The 14,520-nt window shown below is 37.4% G+C and overlaps 1 protein-coding gene across 1 annotated transcript in view; it reads right to left on the bottom strand.

Moving 5' to 3' along the window:
• Positions 1–14,520, bottom strand: part of AGMO (alkylglycerol monooxygenase) — a 187,130-nt gene that overhangs the window by 107,133 nt on the left and 65,477 nt on the right. Inside the window, exon 4 of the mRNA XM_066565154.1 lies at positions 3,261–3,364. Coding sequence (XP_066421251.1) covers positions 3,261–3,364 — 104 coding nt within the window. The remainder of the gene's footprint in view (positions 1–3,260; positions 3,365–14,520) is intronic.

The following is a 14,520-nucleotide window of genomic DNA, read 5'->3' on the forward strand; positions in this document are numbered from 1 at the left end:
CCAAGATTTGACTTTTCCTATTTGTGGTTCCACTGAAACAAGAAGAGCAATCTAAGGGGAAAAAAAAATCATTAAACAGTTCTTTACTGGAAATGCCAATTCACCAAATCAAAAGATTTCATGGCAATGTACCAGTTTTAACAAGTTTGTATAGGAAAAGCTTTCTTGGCTCTAGAATGAAATTTCTGGTCAAAACTGCAAGGAAACTTTTATCACACTGACAGATCTTTTTTCACTTGGGAATTCAGCAGCAGAGATTAGGAAAGCACCCAGAGGGGGTTGCAGAGACGTTTGCATCTGGGCTGCCACACTGCAGCTGTTGGCCCCCACTCCAAAGGCATTGCCCCTTTGAAAGGTCCATTGCCCACTCTCCCATGTGGGCATCTCTTCCTTTTTCCTCCCATTTGGAAGTAAAAGGTTATAACCACTTCCACGACAGAAAAGGAGTGCATTGAAACTCCTGAGGTTTAGCAGGAATGCTGAATTTCCATGCTGGGTCTCTGGGGCCACCTGCTGATGCGGCTGCAGAGGATCTGCAGGGCATGGGGGGCTGCAGGACAGCTGCTGACAGCAAGTTCGTGTGGGCAGGAACTCCTGGGAGGACTCTGCAGCAGTTAAAGGCATGGATAAAATTAAAAAAAAAATCAAAAGAGCCAACCCATTTTTTACAGATCCCAGACCTGGCAGACTCGTCAGTAGACAAGTGACTGACTGCACTGAAAACTGTGTTCCCTATTCCATTTCCAGACTTGTATGTAGATGTTTCCACTGCTTTTACACCAAGGCATAGTTCAACACTTTATCTAAATGTACCGTCTAAAGTGATCAAATTATTATGGATTTAATACTTGCATTAAATCTTACCCTTAAAGTTGAGAATGGTACTCAAAGCATTAAACTACAGCTTTTCAAATAGCATGTGTAAATCTCTCACAACTGCACTCTGACTGTTTTGTCGCTTTTACATTCATTTATATAGTATTATCTTGCTTTAGCTTGCTGTCTTCTTCTTAAAAATTAATATACTTTTTTTTTTTTGACATCTTTTTTCCCACTAAATGGGGCCTCAACAGTATCTCTCAGTCTACACGGTACATTTGCTCCTCCATGGCCCCTCCAGTGGAGAAACAGAAACACTGTGTATGCAAACAACACGAAGCACTATACATTCCGTTCCAAAATCAGGAGTACATCTCACACCACTGATTGTCAAGCAAGTTTTTCTATTCTCTTTCATTTCATATATTTTCAGTCATAGATTAACGTGCTGATTTATTTATCTTAAAATGTTTAACTTAAAACACAACAGAGCTGGCAACAGAACAGTCACATAATCCCACACCATCCACCATAAGTTTCTCACACTCTCCACAAAATTGGATGTCAAACCCATTGAACAGTATAGTACACATTCAACAAGATCAGATCAATCTGAGATTAACTAATGACTTCACTGAGTTTCAGCTTCAAGGCAGATCCATCCATGGTTCTGGACAAAACTGTCAGTGCAAAAAAATAGCAGTTCTGTAAGAGTTAGCAAGAATTGTGATCATGCACAATAAGTCATTGCAGAAAGAAAACTGGTGTATGTCTGAAAAGTTCCGGGAGGAGGCAAAACAGTATTTACATTAACCATATGTTTTGGTTAATATCAAATACTTGGTGCAAAAAACCTGGCACACAAAAGTACCATGCATTCCTTGATTCATTTCCCTTTGCACAAAGCATATGAATTTTAAATGCACACATATTATTTGCCAAATGATATCAGTGTGGTCCTGAGGATGGTCTTTGGAATCCAAGGTGGCCAAACATCTTGGTCTTTCGAGTCTTTTATGCTCTCTGAAGTATCATCCTCAAAATCATGCCATCAGACAAAGTTCTCATATATACACCCATATGTACACACAGGCTTTTTGTCTTTTTTGAATTATTGTTTTTGTTAAGCATTTGCACATATGGTCCCAATGGGTAAATGGGCAAAGGTTAAATCTTTAACATAGCAGTGTTTACAGAGGAAGCAGGGTTGTCACAGACATCCCTTCCGCTATTGTTCATTACAGTAATTTAAATTCTAGGTAATCTTGCTAACATCACATAATTATTTTCTTAATAAATAAACAACAAGAATTTATATAGAAGACATCAAGAAAAATATCTAATTTTCTTACTAAAATAGTATTCCTTCATAATTTTCAGAAGAAAATTTCCCTGGAATGTAGCACTTTAACTAATTTAATGTCATGCACTTACGACAGTTATGATCTAGAGATTAAGTCCATGTTCAGTTACATAAGCACAAATCCACTTTACCCAAGTTAATGGAGTTATACTGGATTTCCATGGGTGAGCACACTCTCTTGACTTTGAGTCATTTGCTCACAGGCTGGATAGAAAGATTGCCAAAGGACTGTGGGTTTCCTTCACCACCCATATTATATCTCACTGGAGAATATATATAATTATATAATTATATGTATGTATTTATATATGTAAATAAATTTAATATCCCTTTTGAACTCTAATTCTGAAAATTAAAATTTGAAGTTATTAATTTTGAATAATATACAACCAGACAAACTACAATCTGATTAAAAAAAACCAAAACAGTCAAAAGAGAACATGAGGGCTCAACTTAGGAAATCAGCAGTTACCCTGGGTGCAGAACTAAACCCTAAATATTATGTTACATTTATGAATGTATTTGGAGATATATTTTTTTAAATCTGTATATAAATACTGAATATGTACACAGCTCACGATTTCAATTAATTTTATCTGAAATAGTGCTATGTAACATACTGTTCTTACCTACTGTCATGATATGACATGAATGAGCAGAGACGAATAAATCCAAGGCATGTCCAAAGCAAATTTTAATGATGATTTCTCTCCCTGATCCTTTTAGCTAGACAGACATATTGTGAAATAGTTGAATTATACTGGTTTTTTTTCTGAATTCATGTATGAATAACTGAATGAAAATTCTCCATTCCACTCAAAAAGTTATGAAAATATAAATGCAGAGTTATATAGTTAGCCTTCTTTAATTTTTGTAGCTATTTTCATTTTTGCTGTACAAATTAGTGAACATATTTTAAAATTATGATTATCAGATTCTTCAGTTTCATCTTCTGTGCCTTCAGCGTCAAGCATCTTTAAAAAATTATGTTTTTCTTTGAAGGGAAATAAATGCTATGTTTTAACTTTTACTAAAACTTGTTGATATTAACTTGCTTGTCAAATCTTGTGCAACTTACCCAGGAGGTGTATTTCTGCAGTAGAGATTGTCTCAAGGCTGTGAATAAGTTGTAATCTTCTGAACTATGGTGTACTTGGTGTGCAGCCCACAGTATATTAACCTCTGCAAAACACAAAATTTCTAATGAGGTTTGTGCTAGAGAAGCAACATTTGTTTCCCAAGGCCTTTTTTTTCTTAATCTAGAAGCAACTAATCCTCCAATTTACACTTTGCTATTTAATAAAACCTAATGCTCAAAGCTGAGTTTGTGTAGGCAGGGTTACATGTCTGTCAGTGCACACAAGTCAGTGTAAATTTCATGCTGAAGTAAGGAGAGGCTGTAGCAGGAATTAAAATCATTGCTGGAAGAGCAGAAGAATGTGTGAGATGAGAATTAAACAGCCAGAAAGCCTCATCTTACTTCTGGTAACATGAGTCAGTTGGAGCTCTGTATGGGATTCAGAGGGACAAAGACTGAGGATGCTCTCATGCTTGAACTGGATATATTTAAAGACTAGAAGGGGACACAAAAAATGTTCCAAAAATTGTATGCATCAAATTTAAACAACTTAACTGGTATCAGCTTTTATGCTTACATTTTTCTGGAATGTGTGAATCTTCAACCCACTTATGCCACAGACCACAAAACACAGCCACTGCCTGCCCACTAGTGACAAATGGAAAAAACAAACTGATGCTTGCTGGGAAGCCTTGACACAGCCAAAGAAGAGCAGTGGCTCTATTGTTACAGTTAAAAAAAAATGCTGGAATATGGGCAAAATCAGTGTCAGCCATGTCCTTCAAAGGCATGATATCTCTAATGCACTGAAATGAAGAATACTTCAAAACCCTGATTATATTTCAAGGCATTTTCTCACACAAGTGCAGGCCTGGGTAGCCTGTCTGCACTGTATCTGGCCAGTGTGAAGTGGGATATTAAAATAGAAATAGTCATGGCCATCAGCTATAAGGATTACCTTAATTACAGAATAAAGGAAAAAGCATGCAGTCAATGTAGCCCAAATAATGCCTATTTATCATAATTCTTAATTTAAGGTCTCATGTACTTCAAAGGATGAAGTTGTACACAAAGCCTCAGCGGATTACAGGAATTAAAAGTTGACTGGCTGTCTGCCAGCTGCACACTCCCATTGCCACTGACCTTGTTTCACCGGAGCCATTAGAGAAGTGCCTCTGGCAGACATTAGAATCACATTCAGAAAACTATTTTATAATGGCTTTCTAAAGTCCTGTAATTATTTGCACCCAAGTTTACATAAAATAGTTTAGGTCTGGTGATTAACATGTACTTCTAGTGTAAAGTAAGTAAAAAAAAATCCTCTTAATGAATCTGAACGTACCTTTACCATTTAGGGGACTAGATAGTCTTGTAACAGGAGGTAACAGTCTTGCATGCTAGCAACTGAGAGTTTTAAATCTAATCAATTTTGACAATTTGGTAATTAACATCACAAAATCATTTTAAAATTATCTCTAAGGCCTTAAAAATACTTAAAATTGCTGAAATAAATGTGTAATTTCAACTATCAAATAACACTTAACACTGAGTCTAAGAATTCTTTCTTCTTTAAATGCATTTGTTCCTGAAGGAACAAGTGTTCACTATATCAATAATTGGTGATGTCTCTCAAAAAAAAAAAAAAAACCACCAAAAAACACCAACCAAACTCATCTCAATGCCTAATAAACAAACCAGGAAATGAATTATTTAGGTGAGCTTCAGTATTCAATAATAATTTGTGTTTGAAATGTTTCTCAAGACCTCGACAGAAGCTAAATGAGTGAAAAAAGCATCTGAAAAGGTGGAGGTTAAAGACCTGTCTCCTTAGTTGGTTTAAAAGCATTTACTTCCTATCACAAAATGTGTGTAACACAAGCCTCCACTCAATGAAGTACAGCTGTGCAAACAGGGTACAGTAACTGGATCTTTCTTCTTTCCCTCAGTCATTTTTCAACATTATGAAAAGTTCAAGGAAGGGAATCTATGATGATTTTTACAGTCTACTTTCATTGTAGTTAAGGTCAAATGGTTTTCAAAACGAATTACTAAAAAGGCGTTTTATTAGGATTCATTTTTCAGTTAAACTGCCTCTTACACTAACAAGTATATGGAATAAGGTAACCAAATATTGGTGAAATGTTAGTTATTCAGATGTGTGAGCCAGCTTAAATGATCATTCAAAAATGCACCACAGCAATATTGGGGAGATAAACAAACAATTCTTCCACAAGTAATTTAACTGCTACAGCTATTTCTGACTTCTTTTATAGGTAAGTAAATTAAATCCTACTACTTAATCCTATTGTTGATGACACCAATGGCACAGACTACATCAAATTCCTTTGAGAAATAGGCAGACTCAATTGGAAAAAAAGATGTATTAACATTAATCTGAAGAAACTGATCATCAAGAACTTATTTGAAGCAGAAGAATAATTATGAATGGGTGAAATAGATCACCCCAAAACTCAGTCTGTAACCATTAGTATATTAAAAATACTACAACTATAATGCCAAAAAGACATCTCTCAAATCTAAGAAACAGACCGAGCATTCTTCATGGAATAAAGCTGACTGCTCACCAACTGCCCACAAGAGAAATGAAATTGTATGTCTCTACAGAAAAATTGTGGTTTCACTTTTTCATTTCTTAAAAGAAAATGAAAAAATTATTTGAATGGGGATAAAATTATAAAAGACTCTTTTACACAGACTTTGTCATATGTATTATTACATAATGACCAATAAAGAAAGGAAGGTTGAGCCAATACCAACACAGATTAAAAAAAATCATGCAGAAAACAGGAAGTATTACTGCATTTTATAAAATTATCAAATCCTGCTGTGAAGCCACAGGAAAAAAATAGGCAATGGAATTGGAGAAGCCACTGAGACAGTGTTCTAATGGAATTTTTGATGTTTCATAATTCAAATGTGATTGTTAAATACAATTTAAAAAATAGATAACTTCAATACACTATACACAAACCCCCTATCTTTGATTGAGGAGAGTGAACCTCATGGAATCATAGGGTAATTCAGGTGGGACAGAACCACCAAAGGTCTCTAGTCCAACATCCTGCTCACAGCAGGACCAGTTTTAAGTTCCTGAGACTCACTTGGGTCTCAGAAGAGAGAGATCCAAGTGCTCTGCATCTGCTGCTATTATGAAGAACTACCTGTCAGTGAAGACGAAGGTAGCATTTCCTTTTCATGTAGCTGTGAGGTAAGTTATAAAAGTTAAAACCCAGGATAGCAAGGGCCTCCTTTCCTGTTGTGGCTTTCCCCAGTTTCCTGTTAATGGAGACATGATGAGCTATTCTCATCTGGGGAACAACAGGGCAACTGCATCTTGGTACTGGAGTACCAAAAATTGGTACTTGAATTAACTGGTACTTAAATTGTTGAATTTATTACTATTATTATTACTACTATTATTACCAACATCTACTGAATCAATTAATATTTCCATCCATCACACAATTTAAAGAATCAGCATGTAATCCCAACACAGAATAAATGATGCCACGTAGCTAGGTGACAAAGGAAGATTGCTGCTACACAGAAACTGCTGAATGAAGGACAGGGTATGATTTGGCCATCAGTTTTCATTCTAGCCCTTTAAGCCTCCTTGACGCCATCTCAGAATCAGACCTGCACTTGCTAAAATCGATGGGCTCCAAGCAGCTGAGAGATTTGTATCCTAAAATTTATTCCAAAAGAAAATGAAGATTTCTCATTTTAGCATTAGTTCAATGTACAGATTCTGTTATTAGAAGAAAAAAAATGAGAGGCTGAGGGAACTGGCCTGGATAAGCACAGGCTTTGAAGGAACTTACTAGTAGCCTTGTAACAGCAATAAAGCACTGGCTAAGAAGAAGCTGAAGCCAGGCTTTTTTCAGCAGTCCCATTTATCTTCTTTTCTGGATTTTCCAAAATGAAGAAAGATTATTGATGTTATCATTCTTTTGTACTTCTCCATACCTTTGCTAATTAATTCATAAAATGTAATGTTTCACACACTTTCAAAATCATATTGGTAAGATGACCAGTGATTTGACTTAGGCCTAATTTTTTTATTTAAAAATAATTTTTCATTACTAATCAAATTCCGTTCTGTGAAACCCTAAGACAGATCCAATGTCTGGGCCATATTTTATTACTGAAGAATTTTTATTTTATCTTTATTCTGAAGAATTTTTTTTTTAATAGTAGGAAACATTCATTGTGCACATAAGATTCCTCTTGAAGAATACCTAATACAGAGGTGCCAAAATGAGATTTTTTTTGCTGTTAATTCCAGTAATTTTAAGTAATTTTCATAGCTCAACACATTTTGGTTGACAACAGAAGAAAACATGTATGCCAATAAAAACCTACAGTCATTTTAAGGAGTGATTTCAATGGAAACAGCCATTTTATGAAATCCTTAGAATCAGTGAAATGGTAAAGATTTGATGTCTCTTTTTATAAAAGATTAGAAATTAAATTTTAATTAAAATATGCAAGCTTTATAATACCTGGATCTTAAGTAATATGGAAAAAAATTCAGCTGATGAGTCACTTGAAGTTTCTTTTCCCTCACAGTTAACACTGACTGTAGCTAGGAGAACAGGTGAAAGTTTCCCTTCAGCATCTACTTAAATTTAAACAGAGCCTTCAGTTTTGCTATGCTAGCCATCTTTTAGAATATGGCATGGCCCCAGCTGACACCAGTATGGAATCTGCTGTTCCTAAATCCACAGGGCTTCAGAGGTAGATACTCTGTGCTGCGTTCACCTACAAGCAATCACAAAGGGATCATCTCCTGGGTCTACTTTTCTCTAGTCAGAATTAGTAGAAAGCCCAGGATGACTGAGGAAAGAAAAACAGCCTGAAAGGTAGAAATGTCAGTCATTTCTATGCATTTCAATCCTACCTAAAAAGATAAAAGACAGGAAAATACATAGCATTTAAATAATTTATTTGCTAAACTCTTACCTTTTCTGATTCACAAAAAAACCCCAACTGTTTGATTACTCACTACCTTACTGCCTTCTTCTAACTGATGTGTTCGTAGAATCATAGAATCATAGAATATGCTGAGTCGGAAGGGACCTACAAGGATTATCAAGTCCAACTCCTGTCCCAGCACAGGACAGTGCCAAGAATCACTCCATGTGTCTGAGAGCATTGCTGAAACAATTCTTGAACTCTGTCGGCTTGGTGCCCTGACCACTTTCCTGGGGAGCCTGCTCCACTGCCTGGCCACCCTCTGGGAGAAGAACCTTTTCTTGATATCTAACCAAAACCTTCCCTGATGCTTCATGACTGCTCACCAAAAAGAGGAGATCGGTGTCTGCTTCTCCATTTCCCCTCACAGGAAGTTATAACTGCAGTGAGGTCTCCTCTCAGTCACCTCTTCCCCAGGCTGAACAGACCAACTGCCCTCAGCTGCTCGTCATACGTCTTCCCCTCAAGGCCCTTCACCATCTTTGTTGCCCTCCTTTGGACACTCTCTAACAGTTCAATGTCTTTTTTATACTGTGGTACCCAAAACTACCCCCAGAACTTGAGGTGAGGCCACCCCAGCTCAGAGCAGAGCAGGACAATCCCCGCCCCTGCCTGGCTGGCCATGCTGTGCCTGATGCCCCCCAGGACAGGGTTGGCCCTCCTGGCTGCCAGGGCACTGCTGGCTCAACCTGACATCAACCAGGACCCCCAGGTCTCTTTGCTTGGCCCTGCTCTCCAGCTTCTCATTCCCCAGTCTGTCTGTACATCCAGGGCTGTTCTGGTCCAGGTATAGAATTCAGTACTTGTCTTTGTTAAACTTCTGTAACTGGTGATCATCCAGACCTTTAATTTGGCAAGATACCTCTGCAGGGCCTCTGCCTTGAAGGGAGTCAACAGCTCTTCCCAATTTAGTGTACTATTGCTGCTTTTTAAGAATTTGAATAAATCCTTTCTCATGCAGAGCTTTTTCACAGAATCTTATTCCCTCTTTGATTCTACACTTGCATTGGACAAGCAACCCCTGCAATACAGTACCACTTAAATTTTGTTACTGGAAAGGACAATTACTGGATTTATTTTAATGAAAGTTGCCAAAAAGCCTGTATTTTAGGACCTGTTTGGGATCCACCTCACATAAAACCAGAATCTAACAGATTAGCTATCATCTCCACAACAGAAGTAGATATGAACTGTGGTGGAACTCTTCTGTTCAGTCTGTTATGGCATAGCCCTTATTTTGTGACTCTTCTGAGCCAATTTTGCTTTATGTTTTTTGTTTTAGTATTCTTCAGGCAGAGTGGCAGGATAACTGATTTTGCCAAAAAGCTCTGCTTCCTGCTTATTAGAAATATAATTCTTATAGGAAAAATTCTTTCCTTGGTTACGTTAGTGTTAGCACAGAGCTGTGCGGGTTTAATGAGAACAAAACTAGATCCAAGGAATTTATCTGGAAGGCTCTGTTATATACCACACACCAGGAAACATGTATACAGGGAAATGTACACTTTTTTGTGTGTGTTTTGGTTTTTTGTTTTTTGTTGGTGTTTTTTTTTTTTTTTTTAATAAGACACGCTCTTAAATTTTGGCCTTTGCCTTGTGAGTTTCAGCACTTTTTATTCTCAAGATAATCACATTTGTAAACCAAAGACTGGCTGTAAGGAGATCTGAGTTCAAGTGGTGAACTAGATTTAATTTACTATAGACCTTCAAACAATTTTCTTAACCTTTCTCTTTTTCTCATTTTTCTTGAGAAGCACCTATCTGTGCATGTTCTTGACCCAGACCAGTTCTCAGCCATTAGAAAGTAGGAGTTCCACCACTGTATAAAATATCAGCCATTGCTCATGAAGCTGGTGTGTCAGGACAAGGGGGAACAACTCAAAAGCATTTTTTCAGCTTCAGTATTACCTAGTCCTCCTTCATCATTTTGCAATGAAATGCACATTGTTCTACCCAGGTAATGCCAGGACAGGCAATCACACAGCCTGTCACAAAGCCAGTATCAAAAGAAAATTATGCTACCCTGTGACACCCTGTGGTTTATACAATCACAATCCAACAGTTTAATTAGTAAATTCCATTTGGTGTTCAGCATCTGATCCTTTGGGGATGTGAGATGTGCTCTTTCTGAGCTTTAGTCAGGATTATCTGTTTTTCAGCCTTCTTCTTATGTTACTCCATGTGGTCAGCAAAGTATTTAGTGAGTGGGCTAACTTGTAATCAAGTAATACATGGTATATACTCCCATGGTTTGTAAGCCAAAAATTCGAGCAACCTTCCACAAAACCTGCCTCCAGAATGTATGCACAAGCCAAAACTTCCTGCTTGATCTGCTGCCATACTAGTTGAAAACACAAATCTGCTCCCACACAAAAAAGTCCACAATAAGATCTGCAAAACTTAAGATGCAGAATGGTCTGGGGAAACGTGGGAAGAATCAAGATAAGCCAAAGTATTACACATGCTACCCAGAATAAACAACAGGCCAGATCCTATCCCCTTCTAGCAAGAATCCAAGGGACTGTGAATTATACCCAGATACGCTTCTGAATCTGTAAAATATTTAAAAGATCATGTGGTTAGGAAAGCAGAGGCTGGCCAGGTCAAAAATAATGGTCCTCTCAACCCATACGTGCCTTATGTTATTTCCTGGCGTCCTCATAAGCATGGGACATCAACAGGAAGGCTAGAAAAAGCCACAGCACACCCAAAGATTCAGTCTCTTGAAACAAGCAGGAGCAGTTCTCTTGGAAACTAAGCAGCATGAGTCAAATTTCTTGCACCATAGTTATATCCATGTAAATCAGAGTAAGAATCTCAGTTATTACATTAGGACAGTGTTAACCCAAGGCCTGTGAGCTTTTCATACAGTTTCCAGAAACTGAACAGTCTGTTTCTACATACACCATGGAAAGCTACAAAGGGATAAAGGCTGTCAGGTAAGATTCAGAGATAAATAACAGTGACTCAATCTCTGACTTCACTCATAATTCTAACAGAAAATGAACACACATTCCTTTGTGTGAAAAGATACTGAGAAGATAAAGGATCCAAAGCAATTTTAGCATGCAATTGTTGGATTTGGACATTTCCACAAAGAAAAACAGGAAACATTAAAAAAATTAAGAAAAATACAATAGAGATTACGCTTCAGTACTGTGTATATAAGTTTACTCTGAAAATAATGGAATGTTTGCCAAGTCTTTCAGTCCACAGTAAGTCTCACAAAAATTCTGCTATAACAACTTGCCTGTTTCTCACACCTTCCTGAAGCCAATTTTCAAGTGCTCTAGTTGTCTGGAGCAGCTCTGCAGCTGGTCAAAGCTTTGTTTCCCTGAGCTCTGTACAATCTCTGTAACAAAGATAGGAGTCTCTACACCATCAGGAACCATGACAGCAGTACCTGTTGCACTTTCACTTGTCTCTTTCACATGTGTATAAAGCTTGATTCAGGTATTCTGTTTTTCAGTTGTTAAGGATCTCATAACAGATTCTTTATGTGTAAAAGTGTTAAAACAGCTCTGATTTGTTTTGAAAAAAAGAATAAAATGGTGCCATGGCACTTTCAAGGATAACCAGATTATAGCATAAAATCCTCTTTGAGAACCTGGTCCCAAGCCCTATCAAGCATTTTCCACAAATACTGGCCTCAATTTTTTTCAAATACCCTTTATTCAGCGAGGGTTTCTCCTGGTTATAACAAGGTTTATCCACCTTACACCTCACAGCCTCCTGACTGAGTGACACACCATATTTTAACTTCTGAAATTCACTGATGTAGAAACTTTTTGTAGCACTTTGCTTTCTGCTCCTTTTTTACTACCAAGAGGAGAATATGGCTCATGAATTTCACAACTCTAAATCATCGTGTTGTGGAATTACATTTATGCATTAAAATAAAACCTGTAACAAATTTCTGTGTTACAGGTTTTATTTTAAAATAAAACAGCAGCTGTTTCAAAATGACTTCTATAGGTCTGTGCCACTTTATACAAGCTGCAGACTTGACTTAAGCTTCTCCCAGTATGGCCAATGACAGCACTGGCAGTCTTTAGTTCTGAGCATTTGACAACCTGTGTAACTTAGTGCTACTGAATACTGGGGTCAAACTGTGGCATAAACGTGGGAAGTGCATTAACTGTGACAAAATTAGCACTGTATTCATTAGCCTGATGATAAAAAGAGAACTGAGACTAAATTAAATAAAATTTTAAAAGGAAAAAAAGAAATTACTTTAAAAAATCTAAACCCCAAGTTTTACTTCAAGTCTTTCCTTTTTTTTTTTTTCTTTCCCCAAAAGAGTCTCAGCCACTGAAATGTCAGCTTATGAAATTTGAGAACATATTCATCTTGGAGGATCTTAGAAGGAAATTGCTGAAATGAAATGGGGGAAAAAAAAGAGATAATTCTCCTTTTGTTTTTTTGTGTGGGGGAGTGAGGTTGAGAGTTCTCCTCCTGTATTCTGGGCTGTCTTTACAAAAGATTGATGTCTGGTGTCACTGTTAGGAAGTGCAAACTGTTCAGCTTCATTGCAATCTATGTCCTCATCCTCTTGCTCTGCAGGATACCACATACTTTGGCAGGCAATATTCAGAAGGGAAGCACTTTAATGGCAAGAATGGATACCAGTGAAACCTTTTCCCACAACATTCAAAAATCTGAATGTGCATACATTAAAGCAACATAAAGCTGGAGGATATTAGGAAGAAAACAATAACTGATAGTAACTGAGACACATTAATCTTACCTTTTTTGCCCCCCAGAACAACATATTCAAAAAATGCTAGGGAAATATACACTCAAGGGTGAAAAAAAAAGAAAAAAAAAAAAAGAAAAAGTATGAACTGGAATGATTTCAAGTCTTCCAACCTAAAAGCATAAACATAAACATACTTTTCCAAAGGAAATATCCATGGCCCCTTCATGTATCCTTTACCTTTTAGGCTGAATTCCTGTATTCATTTATTTGGTTGGTCAATTTTTCCAACTAGATACAGTAAGAATCAACACTGGTAAGTCAATTTATTCTGGTATAAAAGAGGAATTGGCTATCCAATTTTCTCTTCCAATCTCTTCCAAAGTGTTTTAAATTACTTCTTCAGCTAAGTTCCTGAATGACAGATGTGTGGAAATGCAGACTAGATTTGCTAAAAATTATACAGAAATTTACAGACATATTGGGAAAGCCTTGTGCTTATTAAACAGTGGTAGTTCCATTGTATTTGGAAATTTATCCACTTAATTTATAGCATATGTGATGTGTGCTAAGAGACCTGTCCTTCCACAAACTACATTTGGACCAGTGTTGTCAGAACTTATTTTATGCTCCCTTTCCTAAGAGCATATAGTTGACCACAGATCCTCTGTGTCCATCAAGTAATTACCTATGGCTGCATCTGTAATGGATGCTCTGGACACTATTAAGCATGCTAAGACTTAAATAGCCTTTTTCATTTATCATTCTAACAAGAAGGACGTGGAATCCATTTAAATAGATTAGATAAAGAGAGCAGAACACAGTTAATTGTCAAAGCAGGCAGCCTCAATTTAAATGTGATGAAGAAAGGTACAAATTTGCCTTCATACTCCATCAAGCTGGGATCTACTTGGTAGAGTGCACCCCTAAGTGTGTCAGCTGGGATTATCTAGAGGATGCCTCTACCACCAGAATGTTGTCTTCAAGGTTTTGTCTCCCATCACTCCCTGTCCTGTCTCTTCAGCAGGGAACACACATGAGCCTAAATTAGGACTACACAAAAAGGTCTTAACATTGGAGCCATCCACAGGGATACAGGCACTGGCAGCATGCTCACATTTAACCAAAAAGCATGAAACAGCCTTTAAGAAAGCCTTTTACTGGGTGCCCCTTGCTACTTGTGCTCTTAACTCCAAATATCAGGAGTATCAGTATCCAAATAGCAGTCAGAAGAGTAACTTTATTGTACATTTCCTCTTTCCCCAAAATATTGACAAATGATTACTAGCAGAAGACAGGTGAAACCACGTGCAGTAGAGTTTCAGGTATGGGGTCCATTTCAATGTGTGCTGTAAGTTCTGGTAATAAGTTTGGAGAGCTGAAAGTGCTCCTGCACTACCAGCAAGCACTGAAACAGATTGCAGGTCTGGGAGTGGAAAACAATGGCTGGCAACACCAACCACTAACAGATGAAGCCAGAGGTGGGAGGGAGCAGGAATACCAACAGACTCCTATGATGCTAATTCAGACTGATTTGTCAAAGAGCAGCTCTAGCACTTGACCTGTAAA

This window comes from Molothrus aeneus, chromosome 1 (assembly GCF_037042795.1).
Source record: "Molothrus aeneus isolate 106 chromosome 1, BPBGC_Maene_1.0, whole genome shotgun sequence".
NCBI lineage: Eukaryota > Metazoa > Chordata > Aves > Passeriformes > Icteridae > Molothrus > Molothrus aeneus.